The sequence below is a fragment of the Bos indicus x Bos taurus genome, chromosome 18 (assembly GCF_003369695.1).
Source record: "Bos indicus x Bos taurus breed Angus x Brahman F1 hybrid chromosome 18, Bos_hybrid_MaternalHap_v2.0, whole genome shotgun sequence".
Lineage (NCBI taxonomy): Eukaryota > Metazoa > Chordata > Mammalia > Artiodactyla > Bovidae > Bos > Bos indicus x Bos taurus.
Window position 1 is genome coordinate 8,753,883 of NC_040093.1, and position 25,517 is coordinate 8,779,399.

General features: G+C 51.5%; 1 protein-coding gene and 1 pseudogene across 1 annotated transcript; one reads left to right on the top strand and one right to left on the bottom strand.

Moving 5' to 3' along the window:
- Positions 1-2,547: 2,547 nt before the first annotated feature.
- LOC113876113 lies at positions 2,548-2,920 on the bottom strand (annotated as a pseudogene).
- A 2,249-nt stretch (positions 2,921-5,169) lies between these two features.
- Positions 5,170-12,705, top strand: LOC113876127 (cytoplasmic tRNA 2-thiolation protein 1). The gene is made up of 3 exons (XM_027514987.1): positions 5,170-5,335; positions 8,572-9,116; positions 11,384-12,705. The coding sequence occupies exons 2-3, from the start codon at positions 8,609-8,611 to the stop codon at positions 11,917-11,919; spliced, it is 1,044 nt and encodes a 347-aa protein (XP_027370788.1). The 5' UTR covers positions 5,170-5,335; positions 8,572-8,608; the 3' UTR covers positions 11,920-12,705.
- Positions 12,706-25,517: the final 12,812 nt, after the last annotated feature.

A 25,517-nucleotide genomic window follows, 5' to 3' on the forward strand; every position in this document is an offset into this window, starting at 1 on the left:
ATTTTGGATGTCCTTTAAGAATTCTTTGCACATCCATAGATATTTTTCTAAGTTTTCTTCTAGAGTAATGCTGTCCAAAAGAAATAGAATGCAAGCCATGTATGTAATTTTAAAAGTCTTAATAGCCACCATAGAAAAACAACTTGGTGAAATTACTTTTAAATTTTATTTATTTATTATTTTTGGCTACACTGAGTCTTCGTTGCTGCATGCAGGCTTTTTCTAGTTGCGGTGAGCGGGGCTACTCTTCTCTGCTCTGCGTAGGATTCTTATTGTGGTGGCTTCTCTTGTTGCAAAGCATGGGTTCTAGGGTGCAGGGGCTTTTGTAGTGGTGGCTCGAGGGCTCTAGAGACTCAGGAGTTACGGTGCATGGGTTTAGTTGTCCCATGGCATGTAGGATCTTGGTTTCCCGAGTGGAAATCTTAGTTTCCCGAGGGATCAAACCCATGTCCCCAGCATTGGCAGGAGGACTCTTAACCACTGGACCACCAAGGAAATCCGAAATTACTTTAAATTGTATTATATTTAACCCACCATATCAAAAATATTTAAACATGGCATTGCCAACTGAAAAAAATTCACAACGTGAGAGTTGTGAGTTAAGCTTTATTCAGGGCAAAATGAGGACTATAGCTCTGGAGACAGCCTTTCTAGGTCTAAGAAACTGCTCCAAAGAGATAGGGCAAAAGGTCAGTATATATGTAACTTAGGAACATGCAAGCAAGCTTTTTTTTTTTTTTTGCCACTTCATTTATTTTTTTAATTAATCACATATTTTTTTGAAGAAGGTTTCTGCTTGCCTTGTGAAGGTTACTGCTAGTCACGAGGAGCAGACATCACCAGGAAGGAATTGAATGCTTTTCTAGACATAAGGAGATGCATGAATTGGGCTCATAAAATCATCTCCTGAAAATATCTAACTGTCTGAAGACCTGTCCTGCCAGTTTTTCCCACAACACAGATACCTCATTCCTGATCTCCACCCTGAACTCTCTTCAGGGGGTAACAAAGGTCAGCAGCTACAGCGGCTCAGGATTTGATCTTTGTCGAGGTAGATGGCAAGTGCCAATTTGTAGGGGACAAAATCAATATTATAAAGTATGAATGAGACTCTCCTTCAGAAATGGGGCTTGGGGTAAAGCAGGAGGGGGGCCCAAGGGAGGTGATGGACCAAAGCCTGAGGTTGTCTGGGGGTCACACCTCGAACCCCGCTTTTAATCCTTCTATCTCCCCATCTCCTCACCAGCCCTAAACCACACACCCCACATTCTTATTTCTGAGACGCTGGAGCCCGGCTGCCCCGGGAACCTGACCTGCTCTATGCCCTGGGTCTGTGAGGTGGGCACACCCCCCATCGTCTCCTGGACATCAGTTGCTGCCACCTCCCTGGGCCCCAGGACCCCCCTCTCATTGGTGTTCACCCCATGGCACCAAGCTCCCCTGTCAGGTGACCTCACCTGGAGCCGAAGTGAGTGCAGCGAGGATCGTCCACCTCAATGTGTCCTGTGAGAGCTGGGCCAGGACGCCCGGGTCCCTGACAGGGTCCAGAGGGCAGCCCTTACCCATAACCGGGGGTCACAGGCCTCGAACACAGGTCCCAGAATTTGGCCTGGGAGGGGGTCAGGAGGATCCCTGCCCCATCCTTTCCCCATTTATGCAGCTCCTGAGGACACAGGGCCCACGTCCACTGAGGCCTCACTACTGACACGGGTCCCCCATGTCTCTCTGTCACAGACTTTCCACTGAACTTGACCGTGACCATTGTCCAGGAAAATGGCACAGGTAGGAAGGAGACCTCTCCCAGGCTGTGGGAAAGGGCTGCTTCCAGCCCAGGGCCCCACCTCAGTGATCCGAGACCCTCTTGTGGATGAACCCAGTAGTCCCTCCCCCTTCTCTGCCCCCATGACCACTGTACCATCCACGAAACAGAATGCTGACGGCCCCTCGGAATCTCCTTCTTGTTTCTCCTCCCCACTGCACACCCACTTCCCTCAATAAGCCCCAAGTGGAAAAAAAGGGAAAGTGTTAGCTCAGCCATGTCCAACTCTTTCCCACCCCATGGACTGTAGCCCACCAGGCTCTTCTGTCCATGGGATTCTCCAGGCGAGAATACTGGAGTGGGTTGCCATGCCCTTTTCCAGGGGTTCTTCCCGACCCAGGGATCGAACCAACATCTCCTGCACTGCAGGCAGATTCTTTACCTGATTTCTGAGCCACTAGGAAAGCCCCAATAAGCCCCTAGCCTCACTTTAATGCCAACTGGTTCCTTGCTTTTCTCTGTAGTTTTATAATCTGAGCATGCTGCCTTTGGTACTAAGCTTTGCACTTGTTTGTCTTTGTGTGTGTGTGTGTGTTACATTTATGTTTATTAAAAACTGCTACAAACAAACAAAGCCTGTACAAAAAACTTGAACATCCACCCCTGTGAAACAGCAAGCTCCAGCAACATTATCGCTTAGGACTTCACATTCCTCATTCCTCTGCCTTGGCCTCATAGTCTTCCTCTGTCATGTATCTGTCTTCCTGCCCCACTACTTTGAAATAGTAGTCTTGAGAGACATTATCGCCTAGGACCCCCTCTTCCTCTGCCTCGGCCTCGGCCACATCCTCTTCCTCGGCCTCAGCCTCTTCCTGCAACAGCTTCCCTTTTCTTAGACTTCACCTTTGGTTCCTCATCCACGAGTAGTGTATCCAGAGGTAAGCTGTCTGGCAGAATAAAATACCGAATGCTATTTCCTCGAATACTCAGTGGTTCCAGCTGTACAGGTTCTCTGTTCTTCAGGGTCATTTTCACTGCTCTAAGATGTGTATTCATACTGACATCTACACCTGTGATTATTCCATGGACCTGTGTTCCATTCTTTAATTCGATGGTTACAGTTTCGTGACTCAATTTTATAAAAAACCTCACGCGCTTCATCCTAGCGGTGCCGCCACCCTTTTGGCCTGATAGTACAGGAAATCCGACCACCGAGAGCCAAGGTTGGGCATATGAATGGCTGGAAACACTTACTCTCAGGGCCTGCACTTGTTTTTCTTAAGACTTGGTATAAAGAGAAAAAAAAAATGCATGTTTTCTTCCATTCAGCTTCATGCCTCTGCCCATCTTATACCCCTCACCCCTCTCGTGGAACCATTACCCATAACCTGGGATAGGGTCGGTGCTGTGATCACTGAGAAGGGAAGGTGCAGGGTATATGCATACATGGGCATGCCCACACCATCATCAACTCTTGCCTTTTCAGCTGATATCTCATCTTGCAGCCCCATCCCCTTTTTGGACCCCCTCTATCCTGACCGACTCACTGTCTCCTAGCAGGGGTAGTTATAGTATCTCAGTGCTCAGAAGGGCTGTTTCCTATGGTCCCTAATTTGCAAACAAAAACAGAAGAATCGGAGAAGAGACAGAGGGAAGTCACGGAGAATCCAATGGTGGGTGAAAGAGGAACTTTTGACCACAAGCCATCAGAGTTTAGGAGGACTTTTAACCCCACTTATTCAATTTGCTGAAGAAGACACTGAGGTCCAGAGTGGGCAAGTGAATTGCACAGGAAGTCAGTTCATCAGTTGACAGCTTAGGGTTCATTGGGCTGGGTGATAGGAAGTGTATGTTAATATGAGAGGGAAGAATTGTCAACTCTTACCATGAGGTGAGGGAAGAAATTTCATTCACTCACCAACCAACTACACTGTACCTTTAGGTTTTTAGTAAAGATTCAACCCTTGCTCTTGAGAATATCGACATCTGGTTGGGAGACAGATCATCCGACAATTCCAATGAGACAGGGAAAGTGCCTGTGGTGGGGAAACAAAGACATGTGATGGGTGGGGCTCTTGCTTCTCTGGACTAAAGGGTGAGTTCTCAGAGAGGAATAGGCCAAACAGACATAGTGGGGACTTTCAGGGTCTCACAAGTGATGTGAGTTCTGCAGATGACCCAGGACGCTCAGGTACCATGTTCCCAATCCCATTCACTCTCCCACTGTGCTGGGGATCCTCCACCAGCTACCAAGCTCTGGGCTCTGTCTGTGACCAACCCCACCTCTGCACCCCTTGGGTTCTCTCTGGTTTCTGGGGATCCCTAGGAAACGGCGATGCCGCTATCCGTGGTGCTGATTCGGAGTTGATTGGTGACTCGGAATGTCTGCAGCCTTGGGGAGGGGGAGGGGAGGTTGACCACAAAGAACAAGGACCCTCGGTCTGGATTCAGGAGGGTCAACAATATGTCAGACGTGCCGGGAAGGGCCAGGTCTACCTGGGAGGAAGGACTCCAGGGAAAAGAAGATCTCTGTTCGTCTTCCTTGACCTTCTGGCCACCCTCAGGAATGTTTTTTGGAAAACGCTAGGCTGTTGACACACTGGTCCAAGCACTGGGTAAGGTGAAAGCTTTGTTCTATCCCTTAACATATATGATCCCATTTCATTTTCTGAACATGCCTGACAGAAAGGGCTAATCCCCCTCATCAAATAGAGGGAGCAGTTGACAGACAGATAAGTAGCTGTAGGTACTAGTTTCCAAAGAGCTCCAAACAATCCCACCACTTCCTTAAGGCAAAATAGTAATAAACTTCGTTTATTACACAACGAAATTTATTACGTCTTCCTCTTGAATCTGGACTGAGCTCATTACTGCTTTTACCAATAAAATGTGGAGGACAAGATTCACATGGCTGCGACCCAAACTCAAAGGGCAAAAATAATGTGCTCTATGAAACAAAGTGAAAGTGAAGTCGCTCAGTCGTGTCCGACTCTTTGCGACCCCATGGACTGTAGCCTACCAGGCTCCTCCGTCCATGGGATTTTCCAGGCAAGAGTTCTGGAGTGGGTTGCCATTTCCTTCTCCAGGGCATCTTCCCCACCCAGGGATTGAAACCGGGTCTCCCGCATTGTAGGCAGACGCTTTACTGTCTGAGCCACCAAGGAAGTCCAATGTGCTCTACAGTCTTTCTAAAAGCCTATCGTAATCCCACAAAAGCAGATAATCGAATGCAGCCACTTCGCCTTTTAAGCGTCCGGCACGGTAACAACTCACTACCCTAGTTAACAGTACGCGCTCCGCGTCCCTTGCCCATGCGCAGGCGCAGAAGGAAACAGCGCAGTGGATTTTGGGAGTAGTAGGCAGATTGAAATAAGGGGCCGCAGGGACTGCTGGGAGTTGTAGGCCGAGGGCCTCAATAACCCCCGCTGCTTCAGGTGGAGCCGTCGCGTGGGGCTATGGGAGCCGTAGGCAATACAGCGCCCAAACCCTTGTGGGAGTCGTAGTCTCGGAGCCACTTCCGTACAGGAGTTCCGCGTGTTAGGCAGTTTGGACGATCCAGCACCGCGTTCTACTCAGGTGAGTTATTTCCTCCCGGACCTGGTCGGCCCCTGAGCGCCCGCTCTTTGTTGCGGTGCCGTGCGAAGGTTGAGGAACTCTCCGGGGGTGATAACATTCGCCTCTGACGTCCCAATGCTTGTATCCCAGAGGCCGACTGACCGGAATCCTCACTGTGGGCTCTGCGGTCCAGCTTGTCTCTGGCCCGCCCACCCCTCTCCCCCGCGTGGGCTCGGGGAAATTCGACCATTTCCCTGCCCTCACCCCCAACTGGATACTTCCAGGAGGTCCCTACACTGTCCTGAAATCCGTCTTGATAGAATGATGTTACACACTACCCATCATTCTGACAAAGCTGCGATCTGGAGGCATCTCACTTGGGGTCTGGGCCCCGCCTTCTGGGGGCGCTTATTCCCTCAGCATACAGATCTTTACTGAGCCCCGATCCTTTGCCAAATCCCTTGCAAGGCAGGGGGTCAGTGGTGGCTGAGCCAGACCCTGTCCCTCCCTGCTTGTAGTGAGCTCACAGGACAGGGGAAGGGTGACAGGCCTGTCACCATGAAGGGTAGCGTCGTGATCCGGTTGGGATGGAGGCCTACAAGGGGCTCTGCGACCCCAGAGGGGGCGCCTGAGCCAGCCTGGGGTCTATAAAATTTTCGAGGGGAAGATGCTTAATACACGTTTCAAATCTGACGTGTCCAAATGGAATTCTAGTCAGCCTCCTCCACAACTAAATGTTCCCATCATCCTCCCAGGTGCTCAGGCCCAAGCCTCCAAATCATTCTTCATTCCTCTCTTTTCTCATGATCCCACCCCAATCCAAGTCTTGTGCAAGTCCTACGGACCCTACCTTCAAAATAGATCCAAAACCCCACCTTTTCTTGTCATCGCCACTGCCAGCACCCCAGTCCAGGCCAACATCATCTCACTGACGATCACCATAGCCTCCTCTCTGGCCTCCCTGCCTGCCACAGTCTGTTCCCCATACAGCAGCCAAAGGGAAACTTTTAAAACCTAAGTCAGATCATTTGCCTCCTTTGCACAGAACCCTCCCATGACTCCCATCTCTCTCAGAATTAAAATTAAAGCTGTTTCATGGCCTATGAGCCACTGAAAATCTGCAGACTCATTTCCTGGTGGAGTCTTCCTCATTCAGGAGGCAGGTTCCTGGGCCCTAGTGACTGTAGATTTAGGGGGAGAAGAGAGATGAGTCCAGAGTAACTTTATGTCCTGTCCTACGGAGGAGCTGGGTGGAGATGTGGTACTCTCAGCAAGCAGGGAACAGCTGGGCAAGAACAGGTTTCTCCGTGGGGAGCAGGGGACTGGTCAGTTTGGGTACCTAGGATTCTGGAGAACCGGTGGGTATCTTCAATGGGACATTTGAAGGACGAGCCTGATGGACATCGTGATTCAGTCACCCACAAGGAAAACGAGTTGGGCAGGACCTGGGAACCACGAAGGTGCCTCTCCAAAAGAGGCTGAGCAGGAGGCAAATGAGGAGAGCGAGGGAGAATCAAGCCAGAGTGGCAGGGGTGAGGTGAGATGCATGGGAGGATGTAGAGAAGACCCTGGGCAGTTTTGTGGACAATTTTGCGTGTAGAGGAGGGGAGGGGAGGGGAGGGAGACCAAGGAGGAGCCTCCTGCAGTATCCAGGAGAGAGACATGGTTCAGACCAGGGTCGCAGCTGTGGAAATGCTAAGGAGTGCTGGGCTTCTGGGTCTGTTTTGAAGCTACAAACAGGATTTGCTCCATTCTAGTTGGATGTATGGGGTTTGAGATTTGAGGACATGCCCCAGGTACATTCTCAGTGGGGCATTTGGAGGAAAGGTTGAGACCTTACACTGCAATTTGGAATCACCTACAGGGAGAGTTAAGAGGGATGGAGAAAGCAGCTCAGTGTCCTGGGACACAAAGCTCCTGCCCTGAGTAGCTGGAGGGACAGAGCTGAGAGAAGCAGGTTTGGGAAGGGGGATCAGGAATCTGGGTTCTGCGATGCCTGTCAGACAGCTGAGTTGCATTGGCACCTAACTGGTGTTATAGACAGTAAGCATGCGAGTCACATAAAATGATTCCACACTCTATGGGAAATCCTGGAAACAGGATGAACTGCTCAGAAGCTACTGCACTATGATAGTCCAGCCCGGAGATGATGGTGCCCTGGAGGGGAGGGACTCAGTCTGGTGGGTTCTTATGGGTTCCCCTGGCAGGTGGGTCCAAGAAGGGAGGGAATTGTGGCTGGGTGGGGAGGAATGAGGTGGGGGGAACAGAAGGAGTCAAAGATGGGCTGATCCATCTCTTGATAAGGCCACAGAAGCTTGCAGGAGATTCTGAGATGACTGCCCTGCCTTTCAGAGGATACAGTCGGGACCCATTCCTAGAGACAGCATCCCACCCCCACCAAAGTGAAATTCAGTTGGTCTTTCCTGTTTATCCCCCTTCCCCTAACAGAACTGCTGGCAGTCCCCTTGCCTCCTTCTGTTCTTAGATCACTGACCCTTCCCAAGCTCTCTGAGCAGCCCTGGAAGCCCAGGTCAGTGACCTGTCCTTCTGATCAGGGTTGTAAGAGGGGTGGCTTCCCCGGAGACTGTGAAACGGGTCCTTAATATGCACCTCCATCCCTCCAAACAGAATCCAACCTAACTTGCCTATCTCTCCCTCTCCCCTCCACCCTTCACCCCCAACCAGCTACTTCTCTCTCCTTGGTGTGTAATGGGTGTAATCCAAGAAGCCTTCCTGGAGGCACTAGCCTCCTTAAACCTTCAAGGGTCAAACATTTGACCCTTGAACAACATGAGTTTGAACTGCTCCACTGAGACTCAGACTTTTTTTTTTTCCCAATAAATACATACAATACTACACCATCCGCAGTTTAGTTGAATCCTTGGACTTGGAACAGGGAAGATATGGAAGGCCGACTGCAAAGTTATGTGGAATTTGGTTGTACTCCCAATCCTCGCGTTGTTCAAGGGTCAACTGTATACATATAACCCTCCCTTACTCTGGAAGATGGAGAAGGAAATGGCAACCCACTCCAGTATTCTTGCCTGGAGAATCCCATGGACAGGAGCCTGGCAGCTCCTGTCCAAGGGGTCGCAAGAGTCGGACACGACTTAGCGACTAAACTACTAAGTACTACAACTACTCTGGAAGAAGCCTACCTGGTCCCCACTATTCTCGGCAGGGACACTACCCTCTGTAAGCAACGACCCGTAATCCGGAATCCACGTGTAACCCGCCTCCCCTCTCCACCCATCCAGGAGAAGCCGACCCCTCCCGCCTCTCCAGGACCCCACGATGCCCGCCCCGCAGTGCGCCTCTTGCCACAAGGCGCGCGCCGCCCTCCGCCGTCCGCGCTCGGGCCAGGCGCTGTGCGGCTCCTGCTTCTGCGCCGCCTTCGAGGCCGAGGTGCTGCACACGGTGGTCGCGGGCCGCCTGCTGCCGCCTGGCGCCGTGGTGGCCGTGGGCGCCTCGGGCGGCAAGGACTCCACGGTGCTGGCACACGTGCTGCGTGAGCTGGCCCCGCGCCTGGGCATCTCGCTGCACCTCGTGGCGGTGGACGAGGGCATCGGCGGCTACCGAGACGCGGCGCTGGCGGCTGTGAGGCGGCAGGCGGCGCGCTGGGAGCTCCCGCTCACCGTCGTGGCCTACGCTGACCTCTTCGGGGGCTGGACTATGGACGCCGTGGCCCGCAGCACGGCCGGCTCTGGCCGCAGCCGCGCCTGTTGCACCTTCTGCGGGGTGCTGCGGCGCCGCGCGCTGGAGGAAGGGGCACGCCTCGTGGGAGCCACGCACGTCGTGACCGGTGAGCGCAGGCGCGACCCAGAGGGGGCATGGTGGGAGGGGCGCATGCGCGGGATAGGGCACTGTAAGGGCGCTGCAGTGCGTGCCCAAGTGGTAATGGAGACTATGAATAGCCTAGAGGAAAGCACCGAACACGGAGAAGGGGATGTGCGCATGCTCCAGCATGGGGCCTGAAAGTACAGGTTACTGCCAGGGTGGTGCGGGCAGGAGGAAACAGGATGGGCTGGGCATCACAAAGACTTTGAGTCTTGGCCGCTCTCTTGGTCTGCACAGCTTGGCAAGGAGGGTGGGAGGTGGGAGAACCGAGTGGCAGGAGTTAGTCTCTGGGTATTAGGTCTTTGAGTCTTTACTTATCTGTAATCGTCTCTAATACTCTTGGTCTCATGGCCCCCAGCTGTCTCTCTTCAGAATCCATCTCTATCGCTGGAAAGTATCTCTCTGCCTCGTAACTTCTTTTTCTTGTTGGCACCTCTTCTTTTCCATAACTCTTCTTTTCTTCTCTCGCTCTCATCCATTCCTTCAACAGACAACCACCGGGTTTCTACTAAATGCCAGCTCCAAGCTGTTATTAATATATAGAGTAGGCACTACACACATTTATATTAAATACGCTCACATCCTCATCGGGCTGTGGCTGAGAATACAGCAATGCCCGGGACAGACCTAAGCCCGCACCTTTGCACAGTACAAATATAAAATGATAAACGGTCATAAATGCTACTGGGAAAAATTACATGGAGCAAAAAGAGGACCTTATGGTGTGGAGAGAGGGGATGAGGGAGGGCTTTTGAGATCTGGGGGCTCTGGGTGAGGAGGTGAAGAGGAGTGATGTTTGAGGGGGGTGGAGGTTGTTCCAGGCAGAGGGAACCATCTGTGCCCGGGCCAGTCTGAGGGGCCCCAGGAAGACCAGAGCAGTGGGTGGAGTTCAGATCCACTTTCCCCTTTTGATGGTGAGGCGTTAACATCTGATCCTTTGAGCAATGGGGAAATGGCTGACAAAGGCTCTGAAAAGCACAGTAGAGCAGGGGTGAGGCGCCTGGGTTGGAGAGGCAAGGGCGGAGCAAAGGACATGAGCTTGGAGGGTGGCAGCTGTGGGTGGTCCAGGTGAGCAACGATGGTTGTCAGAACCAGTGCTTTTTTTTTTTAATGCTGTGTAAATATTCCCTTACTTTCTCCCTGGTCCCTCTAAACAAAGACAACACAAAAACATTGCAGTCTGTGCCATCAAAGGCACTTCTGTCAACTACTATGAGTTTTCTATGGCTGCTGTAACAAATCACCACAAATTGAGTGGCTTAAAACAACACAAATGGAAAACACACACACACACACACACAAATGCATTAGGTTAGATCTGGAGATTAAAGTTCAGGCAGAGGTCTCACTGGTTGGCATTCCTCTGAAGAATCTACTGGAAAGTCCATTTTCTTGCCTCTTCCAGTTTTTAGAGGCTACCTCTTGGAGGCCTCCTTCTTCCAGCTTCAAAGCCAGCAGCTGAGTCCTCATCTTGCATGGTCTGACCTTGATTGTGTTCCCACATCTTCCATCCTGATTCTTTAACTTTAAGGACCCCTGTCATTACCCTGGGGCCCACTTGGCTCAGCTAGGCTGATTAGTAACCCTCATTCTATATGCAATCTTTATCTCTTTCACCATGGGACCCAATATATTTTCAGGTTGGGGGGGTGGGGGATTCTGCTTACTACAACAGTCCTCTTTCCCATCTCCATTAAATGACTTCCGTGTAGTCTGAAGTACATTTTTTTGTTGGTGGTGGTGGCGGGGGTTGGGGGTGGGGGGGGGGGTGGTATTTTGGCCTTATGGGATTTTGGTTCTCCAACTAACGATTGAACCTGGTCTCTCAGCATCCAAAGCACAGGGTCCTAACTACTGGACCACCAGGGAATTAATTCCCTTTAGTACACTTTTAATTGAGACTGAAATGACAGTCTTCCCGACCCAGGGATCAAACCCAGGTCTCCCGCACTGCATGCAGATTCTTTACCTTCTGTGCCACCAGGGAAGCTCTGAAATGATAGGTGTAGCCTAAAGGACTTTCACTGCTAGCAGAGGGCTTGGTCTGCGATAAGTGGGGGGTAAGTAAGTTACCCCGCGTTGCTCCACGGGAGCCTGGGTGTGTCGCCCTCTCGTTTCTCGCCGGGTCCCCCAGCAGCCTCCCGCAGGCCACCCCGCGGTGCCCCGGGGTCTCCTCCCGAGGCCCCGTCGGCCCCGGCCCCCTCCTCACTGCTCCCGTCTCCCCTCCCTCAGGACACAACGCGGACGACATGGCGGAGACGGTGCTCATGAACTTCCTGCGGGGCGACGCGGGCCGGCTGGCGCGGGGCGGGGGCCTGGGCTCCCCGGGCGAGGGGGGCGCCCTGCCGCGCTGCCGCCCGCTGCAGCTGGCGTCGCAGAAGGAGGTGGTGCTGTACGCGCACTTCCGCCGCCTGGACTACTTCTCCGAGGAGTGCGTGTACGCACCCGAGGCCTTCCGCGGCCACGCGCGCGACCTGCTCAAGATGCTGGAGGCGGCGCGGCCGTCGGCGGTGCTGGACCTGGTGCACTCGGCCGAGCGCCTGGCGCTGGCCCCGACCGCGCGGCCCCCGCCGCCCGGCGCCTGCTCCCGCTGCGGGGCGCTGGCCAGCCGCGCGCTCTGCCAGGCCTGCGCGCTCCTGGACGGCCTGAACCGCGGCCGGCCCCGCCTGGCCATCGGCAAGGGCCGCCGGGGGCTGGACGAGGAGGGGCCGCCACGGGAGCCGCAGCCGTCCCGACCGCTGACTTCCGAGCCGGTCCCTGACTTCTAGAGACTCCAGTTCCCCGCGGGGATCCAGCGCCGTGGGGGCACGGGGCCGCCTATAAATGACACGGAATGAACCCGAGTTATCTGAGCCCGGGCTTCGTGTGCAGCTGGGAGAGAGACGGAACCTATTGCCTGCGATCCTGCAGACGCTGGGGCTCTGGGCTCCTGGGGCTGGGGGCTGGGGACTCCTAGGTCTCAGAGAGGGGAGCACTAAACGACCTCCATTCCTGAGTGAGTGGGAATTAGGGGGCTGCTGTACAGGCTTGCCTGTACCTCTGTGGGGTTCTGGACGTGCTCAGATAGCCCTAACCCCTCTCGATCGCCTACTGCCCGCCTGATGATCGTGTTTGCCTGTAGTGGGCTAAGCACAAACACGCAGCTGGATGGACATGTCAGTTACAGCACTCATGGTGTTTCTGTGTGAGCGCTGGGTGTACTGCAGGCGCTGGGCCATCTCATTTCACCCGCACCACGATCTCATTGGCTGTAGCCCGAGGCCCATAACTGGCCTGGGGTCACCTCTCTGGAGCCCCACCTGAGGCTCTTCAAGACAGTGGAATTAGTCCTTATTCCCACTACCTCCTGAATCTCTGATGGATGAAGAGCAACTGGGGCGGCTCTCCAGACTTCAGATTCTAGAGGCAGAGCTGGGTGAGCTTGGGTCAGTGACTTAACCTCTCAAATCTTCCATTTGCTCCGCTGAAAATGGAATCAAGGCCTCCCACCAAAGCATTGTTGTGAATGTTTGATAAAGCGCTCAATAAATGTCAGACTTGGCTGTTCACACTAAGGTTTGGCCACCAGGGGGCGCTCGATTTCGGGGTTTCTGCCCTGCCAATCCAGATAGGTGTGAGGCTCAGAAACTGCCTGCCTGACTCCTGAGGAGGCTTGATGTCCTCAGTCCCACCTCCAAGCTTTGCTGGGCTGCTCCTTTGTTAGAAATGCCCTCCTTTCCCATCTTCCTGCTTACATCCTCCAGGGGCCTCCTGGAAGTGTTCCTGAATCTCTCCTCCTGCCCTTCCCAGCCCAGGACATTGGGAGTCTCCCAAACCCCAGCTGCTGGGTCCTGGCCTCTGGCCATCCACACTCTTTGGGTCTCTCTTTTCCTATTTAGATTGGGCTGGAGGGCCGGGAACAGATGCTTGGAGTCCCCTGTGAATTAATCGACCATTAGGTTAATTATTCATTCAACAAACACGTATTGAGCACTTCATCTGTGGCCCATGTGCCAAGGGCTAGGAATACTGCAGTGAGCAAAAGACAAAACCCCCGGCTGCCATGAGGTTCACAGTCTGGGAGAAACAGACAATAAGTCAATGAATATATAATGTCAGATAGTGATTAACACAACAAATAAAAATAAAGCAGGATTAGAGAGAGAGATAGTGAGTGCCAGTGTCCATAGGGGTCAGGGCATGGCCTCTTTGAGGAGGTCACATTTGAGCAGAGACCTGAGTGAAGCAAAGGAGTGAATCATAAAGCTATCGGGACTGTCCTGGTGGTCCAGTGGTTAAGAATCTGCCTTGCGATGCAGGAGACACAGGTTTGATCCCTCTTGTGGGAACTAAGATCTCACACGTCAGGGGGCAGCTAAACCACCCCCCCACACACCCACACCACAGCACCACAACTACTGAGCCCACCCACCCCAACTAGAGAGTCTTTGGGCTGCAACAAAAGATCCTGAGTTAACTAAGACTGAAGGCAGCCAAAAAAAAAAAATCATAAAGCCATCTTGGGAAAGAACTTTCCAGGCAGAAGGAACTGCTGATACAAGAGCTCAAGGGTGGGAATAGAGTTGATAAGTCCAGGAAACAACAGCCAGGTGGTGTGGCCAGAGCAGAGCGGGCAGGGAGAAGAATAGCAAGAGTTGAAATGCGGTGGTAGCCAGGGTGGGTCCTGCAAGGTCTCGCTCAGGCAGGAGCCCATTTCCCAGTTCTAGTTTGCCAGGCCCTTGCGGAGCACTCCTTCCTTGCGTTAAGCTCAGTGATACGATAGATTGTTTTGATCCCTAATTTTACAAATGGTGAATTTGGGGCTCAGAGATGTGAAGTGACTTCCCAAGGTCACAAAGCCGTAAATCAGTGAAGAAGCTGGGGCTATTCACCCTTTTTGCCGTGCCGCCTGCTGGAAGTCAGGGGACTTGGGCCCTTGCTGCAGATCAGCCACTGATTCACCTTGTGGTTTTGGGCAAGGGACTTTTCTTTAATCGAGTTACCCCCTTCACATCAGGAGGTGGGTGGTTGATTAGACTTCTGTTGTAGTTTAGAACAACACTAACCAACAGAAATATATTAATAATATGAGCCATATATGTAATTTAAAGATTTTCTGTAGCCATATTTTTAAGGAGGGGAGGAAACAGGTGAAATGTTAATAATATATTTTATTACAGTGTATTAAAAAGTAGAGACATCACTTTGTTGACATAGGTCCATAGAGTCAAAACTATGGTTTTTCCAGTGGTCATGTATGGATGTGAGAGTTGGACCATAAAGAAGGCTGAGCACTGAAGAACTGATATTTTTGAACTGTGGTGTTGGAGACTCTTGAGAGTCCCTTGGACTGCAAGATCAAACCAGCCCATCCTAAAGGAAATCAGTCCTGAATATTCATTGGATGGTCTGGTGCTGAAGCTGAAGCTCCAATACTATGCCCACATGATGTAAAGAGCTGACTCACTGGAAAAGACCCTGAGGCTGGAAAAGATTGAGGGCAGGAGGAGAAGGGGGGGTGACAGAGGATGAGATGGTTGGATGGCATCACCAACTCAATGGACATGAGTTTGAGCAAAGTCTGGGAGATGGTGATGGACAGGGAGGCCTGGTGTGATGCAGTCCATGCGGTCACAAAGAGTCAGACACGACTTAGCAACTGAACAACAACAACAGATATCCAAAATATTACTATTTTAATGTGTCAGTTCAGTCACTCAATCATGTCCGACTCTTTGCGACCCCATGGACTGCAATAGGCCAGACGTCACTGTCCATCACCAGCTCCCGGAGTCTGTGATGCCATCCAACCATCTCATCCTCTGTCGTCCCCTTCTCCTCCCATCATTAGGGTCTTTTCAGATGAGTCAGTTTTTCACATTAGGTGGCCAAAGTATTGAAGTTTAACCTTCAGCATCAGTCCTTCCAATGAAGGGAAGGACTGTCCAAGGGACTCTCAAGATTCTTCTCCAACACCACAGTTCCAAAGCATTAATTCTTCGGTGCTCAGCTTTCTTTATGGTCCAACTCTCACATCCATTCATGACTACTAGAAAAACCATAGCCTTGACTAAATGGACCTTTGTTGGCAAAGGAGTGTCTCTGCTTTTTAATATGCTGTCTAGGTGAGTCATAACTTTTCTTCCAAGGAGCAAGCATCTTTCAATTTCATGGCTGCAGTTACCATCTGCAGTGATTTTGGAGCCCCTAAAAATAAAGTCTGCCACTGTTTCCCCATCTATTTGCCATAAAGTGATGGGACCATGTTGAGGTCCTTTAATGGACTGGAACCTGGTGGTCTGGAGTCAACCGATAAGAAAGTAAAGGAGAAAGAAAAAGGCTGATATTCCTTGGTTTACGCAGAAAGCCAATAAAGCCCCTGCACGGGGCTTTATTGTTCATGGAGGCCTCAGGCGCCCTCTCGATGGGGTGAAGGCACAGAGCGCCTTCTCGAGAGGGTCTCAGAAGCCCGGGCAGGAAAGTGAACTCAGAGAGCCTCTGTGCTCCAGGGGATCAGCCTGAGAGAGAGAGAGAGAGAGAGTGAGAGAAAGAAAGAAAGACACGGGGACCAGAGTTCTGATGGAGCAAATGTGTTTTAATCAACATGGTGTGGGCATATGTACTGTAGTTATTCTCAGCAAAGATAAAGATTAAAATTCCAGACTTACAAAACATAGGCAATCCTTATTAAGGAGAGAGAGAGTTGTAAATAATCACTTTTACCATATGGTTCATAAAAAGGAAGAGTGTACTTATCACCGTATAGAAAAACTAACGAAGGAAATGCCTGGATTCCTCAGCCCCCACCCCCCCCCACCCAATTCCTGAATATTCAGGAATTAATAAGGAACAGAGAATTCCTGACAGATCCAAAACAGCACACAGGAAGCCTCCTGTTAAATGCTTCCTGACAGGACCAGATGCCATGATCTTACTTTTCTGAATGTTAAGTTTTAAACCAACTTTTTCACTGTCCTCTTTCACTTTCATCAAGAGGCTCTTTAGTTCTTCTTCTCTTTCTGCCATAAAGGTTGGTGTCATCTGCATATCTGAGGTTATTGATATTTCTCCCAGCAATCTTGATTCCAGCTTTTGCTTCTTCCAGCCCAGCGTTTCTCATGATGTACCCTGCATATAAGTTAAATAAGCAGGGTGACAATATACAGCCTTGAGGTACTCCTTTTCCTATTTGGAACCAGTCTGTTTTTCTATGTCCAGTTCTAACTGTTGCTTCCTGACCTGCACACAGATTTCTCAGGAGGCAGATCAGGTGGTCTGGTATTCCCTTCTCTTGAAGAATTTTCCAGTTTGTTGTGATCCACACAGTCAAAGGCTTTGGCATAGTCAATAAAGCAGAAGTCAATGTTTTTATGGAACTCTCTTGCTTTGTCGATGATCCAACGGATGTTGGCAATTTGATCTCTGGTTCCTCTTCCTTTTCTAAATCCAGCTTGATATCTGGAAGTTCACCTGGCTGGGAGAATTCTGAGTGTTACTTTACTAGCGTGTGAAATGAGTGCAATTGTGCCGTAATTTGAGCATTCTTTGGTATTGCCTTTCTTTGGGATTTGAATGGAAACTGACCTTTTCCAGTCCTGTGGCCACTGTTGAATTTTCCAAATTTGCTGGCATATTGAGTGCAGCACTTTTACAAGATTCGAAATAGCTCAACTGGAATTCCATCACCTCCACTAGCTCTGTTCGTAGCGATAGTTCCTAAGGCCCACTTGACTTCGCATTCCAGGATGTCTGGCTCTAGGTGAGTAATCATACCATTGTGATTATCTGGGTCGTGAAGATCTTTTTTGTATAGTTCTTCTGTGTATTCTTGCCACCTCTTCTTAATATCCTCTGCTTCTGTTAGGTCCACACCATTTCTGTCCTTTATTGTACCCATCTTTGCATGAAATGTTTCCTTGGTATCTCCAATTTTCTTGAAGAGCTCTCTAGTTTTTCCCGTTCTGTTGTTTTCATCTGTTTCTTTGCATTGATCACTGAGGAAGGCTTTCTTATCTCTCCTTGCTGTTCTTTGGAACTCTGCATACAAATGGGTATATGTTTCCTTTTCTCCTGTGCCTTTAGCTTCTCTTCACAGCTATTTGTAAGGCCTCCTCAGACAACCATTTTGCCTTTTTACATTTCTTTTTCTTGGGGATGGTCTTGATCCCTGCCTCCTGTACAATGTCACGAACCTCCATCCGTAGTTCTTCAGGCACTATATAAAATCTAATCCCTAAACCTTGAGAAATTTAACCTTTTTTTTTTATACTAAGGATTCAAAATCCTGTGTGTATGTTATGCTTACAGTCCATCTCCACTGAGACTCAACCACAGTTCTGTCGCCAGTGGGACCAGAGAGCCTCGAGGAGCTGAGGAAGACGCTGTTCTCAGCTCCAGCCACAAGAGGTCACTATGACCACACCGTGCGTCCGTGGCCGGCACCTTAGAGCAGATCTGTTTCCTTCCCCTCCGCCTTGGTGAACTCTGCTGTCTCCTCCTCCCTCTCCTCGCCTGCCCCCTCCCCGCCACACACACACACACGCACACACACACACACACACACACACGCACACACACACACACACACACACACACACACACACACACACCCCTGCCTTGGTGAACTCTGCTGTCTCCTCCTCCCTCTCCTCGCCTGCCCCCTCCCCGCCACACACACACACACGCACACACACACACACACACACACACACACACACACACACCCCTGCCTTGGTGAACTCTGCTGTCTCCTCCTCCCTCTCCTCGCCTGCCCCCTCCCCGCCACACACACACACACACACACACCCCTGCCTTGGTGAACTCTGCTGTCTCCTCCTCCCTCTCCTCGCCTGCCCCCTCCCCGCCACACACACACACACCCCTGCCCCCTCCCCGCCACACACACACACACACACACGCACACACACACACACACACACCCCTGCCCCCTCCCCACCACACACACACACACACCCCTGCCCCCTCCCCCCCACACACACACACACCCCTGCCCCCTCCCCACCACACACACACACACACCCCTGCCCCCTCCCCGCCATACACACACCCACACCCCTGCCCCCTCCCCGCCATACACACACCCACACCCCTGCCCCCTCCCCGCCACACACACACACACACATACCTGCCCCCTCCCCGCCACACACACACACACACCTGCCCCCTCCCCGCCATACACACACACACACACACACCGGTCCCTCTGGCCCCAGCCAGCCTGGATCCAAGGGTGAGATAAACAGTCTGGCAGAAACCTGAAGGTCCCATATGAACACTGGAAAAATTCCATGACCCGAAGACTCATGTGTCTGTCCATCCATCCATTCATTCTGTAAATATTTATGGATCACTCAATTTGTGACAGCAATGAACAAAACAAAAGCCTGCCCTCACGGGAGAGGCCCAAAAGGGAAGAAAATAAGTAGAATATGTAGCATTTCAGATGGTGATAAATTGATCGATCGATCACGTCAAACATTTAAGTAGGGTGGACGGGGAAGACCTCTGCTGGCTGCGAAACCACACGTGCAATCTCCAAGGGAAAGACTGAGGGCAGGAGGAGAAGGGGAAGACAAAGGATGAGATGGCTGGATGGCATCACTGACTCAATGGACATGAGTTTGGGTAAACTCCGGGAGTTGGTGATGGACAGGGAGGCCTGGTGTGCTGCGGTTCATGGGGTCACAAAGAGTCAGACGTGACTGAGCAACTGAACTGAACTGATGGTCGATATATCTATGTGTATACATGATATTGATAATAGAACAGCAACAACAGTATGGACTACTTTCTACATGATAATTACTGTTTTAAGCATTTTATATAAGTGGAACCATTTCTATATCTCTGACTATAAACATACATAGATACAATGGATATATAGATATAATGGATCTAATGGATAGATATAGGTATAGATAGGTATGAATATATCTAGATATAGGTATGAATATATCTCTATGTATCATTATATAAAATTATATACATCCCCCCCCAAAGGGAGGCAGGAGAGTGGTGGAGGCGGGTGAGCAGAGGAGAGATGAAGGAGGGGCCAGGTCGCAGGAAGCCATTGAGATTTGGGAACAGAGGAGTGATAAGGATCATCCTTTATTCACGAGACAAACATCTGCCCAGGCACCTCGCAGGAGCCGGGTCCTGCAGGGGGTTCATGGGGATACAGCTGAGTCAGCCCCAATCCCTGCCCTCGACGGGCTCCCTGTCTGATGCGGGGAGGCAGTGCGCACCGACTCTGGCAAATCAAGACCGAGTGGGATAGGCGTCAAGGCGGAGATCAGTAAGGGCCCAGGGAAGCCCAGAGGTGGGGCAGCTAATTCAGCGTGGGGCGTCGCGGAATGCTTTCTGAAAGAGGTAGTGTTTAAACCAGGATCCAGATGAGTAAGAATGAGCACGGGAAAAGGGTGGGAGGGGGACGACTGCACCTGTGGCGGAGAAAACAGCTGGTGGAAAGGCCTGCAGGCCAGGGCGCACCATGAACCCCTGAGCCCCGGCGGAGGAATGGCTGCTTCTGGTGCAGGATGCCCCTGGAGAGGGGCCAATGGGGGTGGGCGGCGACGCCCCTACCCCCTAGGGTCAGAATGCCGTTGCACAAGGCAGAAGGGCTTAGAGCTGACAAGACTTGTTCAAAGAGAGCCTTCTGGGGACTTCCCTGGCAGTCCAGTGGGTTAAGACGGTGCTTCCTAGGCAGAGGGGCACAGGTTCATTCCCTGGTCGGGGAACCAGAATCCCACATGCCTCAGGCCAGGGCCAAAACCAAAATATATATATGTGTATATATATATATATATATATATATATATATATATTTTTTTTTTTTTTTTTTTTTAAAGCCTTCTGTGGCTGCCTCTAGGAGGACTGTGGGGAAGGAAGATACTTAAAAGCAAGGAGGCCAGGAAGAAGCCAAAACCATAAGGAGGTGGGGACGGTGGGAACAGATATGAGGGCTATGTAAGAAGCCTGGAAATCCTGCTCAAGTCTAAGGTGTTGTTTTATAAGCATAAGAGCTCCTGCATAACCGCTCCATGCACACCCCCCACTAAAAACAAAACAAAACAAAATAAACCCCCAAACCCTGTAAATACAAGAGAAGCTTCTCCTAAACAAAAATAAAGATGTTTGCCACTTAGGCAGATGGCAGTGGTGATCACAAGAGAGTCTTGCTGAGAGGGAAAGCCGTGGTAAACATGGAGGGCGGGGCACAGGTGTTGCTGAGACAAGAAGCCGGAGTCACCGTGGAGCGGGGCTTCTGAGGTCTATGGCCTTGGAGAAGGCTGTGCTGTGTGCTACCACCCCAGGCACTGTAGCCCGCCAGGCTCCTCCGTCCATGGGGATTCTCCAGGCAAGAATACTGGAGTGGGTTGCCATGCCCTCCTCCAGGGGATCTTCCCAACCCAGGGATAGAACCCAGGTCTCCCACATTGCAGGTGGATTCCCTACAGTCTGAGCCACCAGGGAAGCCCAAGAATACTGGAGTGGGTAGCCTAACCCTTCTTCAGAGGATCTTCACAAGGAATGAAACTGGGGTCTCCTGCATGGCAGGCAGATCCTTTACCAGCTAGCCTACCAGGGAAGACCTTGGAGAGGCAGCTCCTACATAAACACAAGGGGTCCTTTATACTTATTGAATGTCTGGGAAAGGACCCAAGTTGGTGAGCCAGAAATTCCCATGCCCTAGGGTACCACCACCTGGAGTCAGAAGCATTCTTTCCTGCAAGGATGGGACCCAATCTCAGAAAGATGGGCTTCCCCATCTTCCCCACTGTGTGTGTTCTCCCAGGACTGTGTAACTGGAGACCACTGTCAGGTCTGAAGATGTAGAGGCATTGGGTGCAGAGATTCTGGAGAGAAGTCTCTCGATACCCTTAATCTCATCCAGCCTGTTTTCATAGAGCCACTGCACATGTCAGGGACCAGAGTGGGCTCTAAGAATTCAGCGGTGAACTTGTTAGACAGGGTCCCTGCCTTCATGAAGCCTTGGTTTGAATGAGAGAAATGTTCCTTCAGTCCATAAAAGTTTGCTGAACACATACTATGTGCCAGGGAAAAGAAGCAGAGAAAACAGGCAAACCCCCCTTCCCTGTCAGAGTTGGCACTCAAACTGTGGGAGACAGACTACACAGAAAAGGAAGTAAATAAAAGATGAGGGACATTGGACAGTGATAAATGCCACAGAGAAGAAAACAAGAGCAACAATAAATAAGGCAGCAAACACAGAAGGCCATCATAGATTAAAATGAGGAAAAGAAAGCAGCAAGGGGCTGAGACAGAAACCAGAAGGGAATGTCAACTCCAGAGAAAGTGACCTTGGGCAGAGTGATGGGACGTGTGTCCCAGGTGGAGGGAACAGCAAAGCCAGGCAGTGAGGTGGGGGGCCCCGTACCGTGTCAGGAAAATCAAAGAAGCCCAGGGGGCCCTGAGGCACAGGGCATGGTAGAATGTTGATGCTGGAGAGACGGACAGAAAGCCAGACAACAGAGTGCCTTGGAAGTGTTGAGGTTTTATTATAACTGCAGTGGGAAATCACAGATGGGTTTTAAGCAGATTCTAACATGATACCATTTTATATTTTAAGAACGCACTGCCTGCCAAGTGGAGAATGGACTTAGTGTGGGGTGGGCGTAGGGGGGAGGTGGAAACAGGGTTCAAATTTGGAAGCAGGGAGACGAGTTTGGAGGCTACGGCACCCGTCCAGGTGAGAGATAAGGGTAGCCTGGACGAGGATGAGTGAGAGGAAGTCAGTGGGTGGCTTTGATGTCTATTTTGGTGCTAAGGTGACAGGAATTGCCAAAGTGGGAAGTGGGAGTGAGGGCGGGATCAAGGACCACTCCCAGCTTTTGAAGGAAGCAATTGGGGAGAGGGTGGTGTCGTCACCTACAGATGGAAACAAGTGCTTGATGATGGAGACAGGAGAGGGAGGCGGGGCAGAGATATTTGGTGGTTGACAGAGCATCAGGGGCGCCCAGGCATGCACACAGAAGCGGCCTGGCACGTAGCAGATACAGGTGCTGACTCAGAGCCATCTAAGGGATTATCCAGAGAGACTTTGGGTAATCTTAGGGACATGTGAGGTCAGCAGCAGAGGGCTATGGAGTCAGACAGGCTGGGGTTCGAGTCCCAGCTCCACCTCTTGCTTGTTGGGCAATTGACCTTCTTTTCTCTCAGTTTCCTCATCTGTAGAATGGGAGTGATTATATGCACCTCTAGGGCTGGTGCAGGGGATAAGTGAGATGTGGCGCTTGGATGGCACTAGAGAAACTGTCAACCAAAAGCTGATGGGGGACAGAAGGCAAAGCTGAGGGACTGGCTCGTTTGTCTGTCTGGCAGCTGCAGATCTTAGAAGGATTGATGCTGAAGCTCCAGTACTTTGGCCACCTGATTCAAAGAGGCAACTCATTGGAAAAGACCCTGATGCTGGAAAGATTGAGGGCAGGAGGAAAAGGGAGCAGCAGAGGATGAGATGGTTGGATGGTATCACTGACCCAATGGACATGAGTTTGAGTAAACTCTGGGAGCTGGTGAAGGACAGGGAAGCCTGGCAGGCTGCAGTCCATGGGGTCACAAAGAGTGGGACACGACTTGGTGACTGAACAAGAAGATCTTAGTTCCCTGACTCAGGATCAAACCCATGCCCCCTGAAATCAAAGAGTTAAGTCCTAACCACTGGACCACCAGGGAAGTCCCAAAGCTGATTTGCACATTCCAGACCATTCTCTGCAGGCACTCTCTGGGGCTATACCAGGAGATAAGGATGCAGCTGAGAACTCCTTGCCCATGGCGGCACGGAGACAGATTTGGAGACTGAATGTCATAGCGTTTAACAGCCAGATGACCCAAATTCTGACCCCAGCTAACGCCATTTGCACAAGGGACTTCTGTCTGAGAACCCGGTTTCCTCATCTCTCACATTATCCTAACACTAACCCTAACCCCAACTTCATACAGCTCCTGCAAGAATTAAAGGCGATAACACAGGCAAAGTCCTAGACAACCTGCCAGATTTGTAGTTATAAGTGGAGGTCAAGACAGGCATTTGCTGACAGGGAGTCAGGAGCCCCCTGGAGAGAGGACCCCCGCCCCACGGGGTTTCACAGTCCCCGGAGGCGGCCAGAGTCTACCTCCCCCATCACTTATTCCCAAAGTCACACCCTGGCCTCTATCTGCATCCAGAGGAGCTCCACCTCTAAAAACCCACAAAATCCCACATCCCACTCCCTGACCACAGCCTCCCTCCCATGCTTCCAGAGCTCTGCAGGACCTGGACCCCGACCGCTCCACCAACCGACCCCTTCTGTCTGCGCCTCCTTTACACTCACAGTCGGCCCTCATAACGCCACCCCCACCACCCCGCCCCTCCACTGTCTTAATCTCCCCTCTCTCAGCATCCCTCCTCCCAATCACCCAGCCCTGCACTTTGCTGGAGGCAAACGGAACAAGAGCCATCCAGCTGCTCAGAAGACGCCGCTGTTTAATTCCTGGTCGCCAACCTTACCTGGGAACCTACCCGCCACCCTTACCTCCCCAAGCAGGTGCCCCCTGGAGACCGGATGAGCAGGCCCTAGCCTCCTGGCCACCTGACCCCCACCCCTTCCTGCTTCCTTCCCGAACGATGGGAGAGGCGTCCTTCCTTCCGTCTGGAGCTAATTCCCGCGCCGGGGCGGCTCACCCTCCGCCCCTGCGTTCTCAGGCATCCGGCTCCCTGCGGTGGGGAAGAGCCCGCCGCCTGGGTTCGGACGACGGTGCCACCGTTCCGCTTTGCGTAACCGTGGACGGGCGACTCCCCTTCCCCACCTGCGTGCGGAGGATAATAAGAGCACCTTTCTCATGAGGCCGTGAGAAGGGTTCGGTGAGGTAATTGACGAAACATGCGTTAAAACAGCGTTGGACACACAAGTAAGGGCTCAGATGAAACTGACGCTCAAATCACGGAGACAATAGTGAGGGTTCAGAGGGTCGGGGAGCCCAGTGCGCCGCCCGCCTTCCGGGGCTTACCCGCTGATTGACCTTGGACGGGTCACTCCCCACTCCCCCAGCCTCCTTCCTCAGGCTGTAAACCCGGCTCAGGATAGTACCTAGCCCAGGGAAGGTGGACTTTCCACGGCCTCACTGCACTCATTCCCTTCTCTTCTCTCCCCTGGCTCAGCTTCTCCAGCTACACTGGCCTTCTTGCTGGTCCCCAGGCACATCAGACCCCTTACACCCCAGAACCTTTGCAGGTGAGGCCATCCCCCCCAACAGGGTCTCCCCACCCCCATGTCACTCCCGACCTTTAGGTCTTTGCTCAAAGAGTGCCTTCCCCCTGACCTCCTCCCTGCTTTCTTTTTTTAAGATTTTTTTTTTTTTGATGTGGACCATTTTTGAAGTCTTTATTGAATTTGTTAGAATATTGTTTCTGTTTTCTGTTTTTGTTTTTTTGCCTGTGTGGCATGTGGGATCTTAGCTCTTCCCCGACCAGGCATCGAACCCCTGCTCCCTACAGATAGTGGTGAAGTCTTAACCACTAGACCACCAGGGAAGTCCCCTCCCTGCTTTCTTCTTCTTAGCACTCATGACTTGTGATATTATATATTATATTTAACTTTCTTTTGCTTCCAGGGTTTAAGTATCAGTGAGGCAGAGATCTCTGTCTACTTTGTTTATTGCCATATCCTCAGCACTTAGAAGGCTTCCCTGATAGCTCAGCTGGAAAAGAATTCGCCTGCAATGCAGGAGACCCCAGTTCGATTCCTGAGTCGGGAAGATCCACTGGAGAAGGGATAGGCTACCCACTCCATTCTTGGGCTTCCCTTGTGGCTCAGCTGGTAAAGAATCCACCCGCAAACGTGGGAGACCTGGGTTCGATCCCTGGGTTGGGAAGATCCACTGGAGAAGGGAAAGGCTACCCACTCCAGTATTCTGGCCTGGAGAATTCCATGGACTATATAGTCCCTGAGGTCGCAAAGAGTTGAACACACTTTCCACTTTCCAGCACTTAGAACCGTGACTGATGTATAGTAGGTACTCAAGAAATACTTATTGAAGGGAAGGAGGGAGAGGAAGAAAGGGAGATAGGAAGGTGGGGGCAGGGAAGGAGGAATGAAAGAAACTAACCCACATTAAGAAAGTTACCTGGGATCTCCCAGACCAGGGATCGATCCAGTGTCCCCTGCATTGCAAGGTGGATTCTTAACCACTGGACTACCAGGAAATCCCACATGCCACGGAGCAACTAAGCCCGCGCGCCACAACTGTTGAGCCTGTGCTGTAGACCGTGGGAACTGCAACTACTGAGCCCACGTGCCTAGAGCCCGTGCTCCGCAACGAGAGAAGCCACTGCAATGAGAAGCCCACGCACTGCAGAAAAGACCCAGCA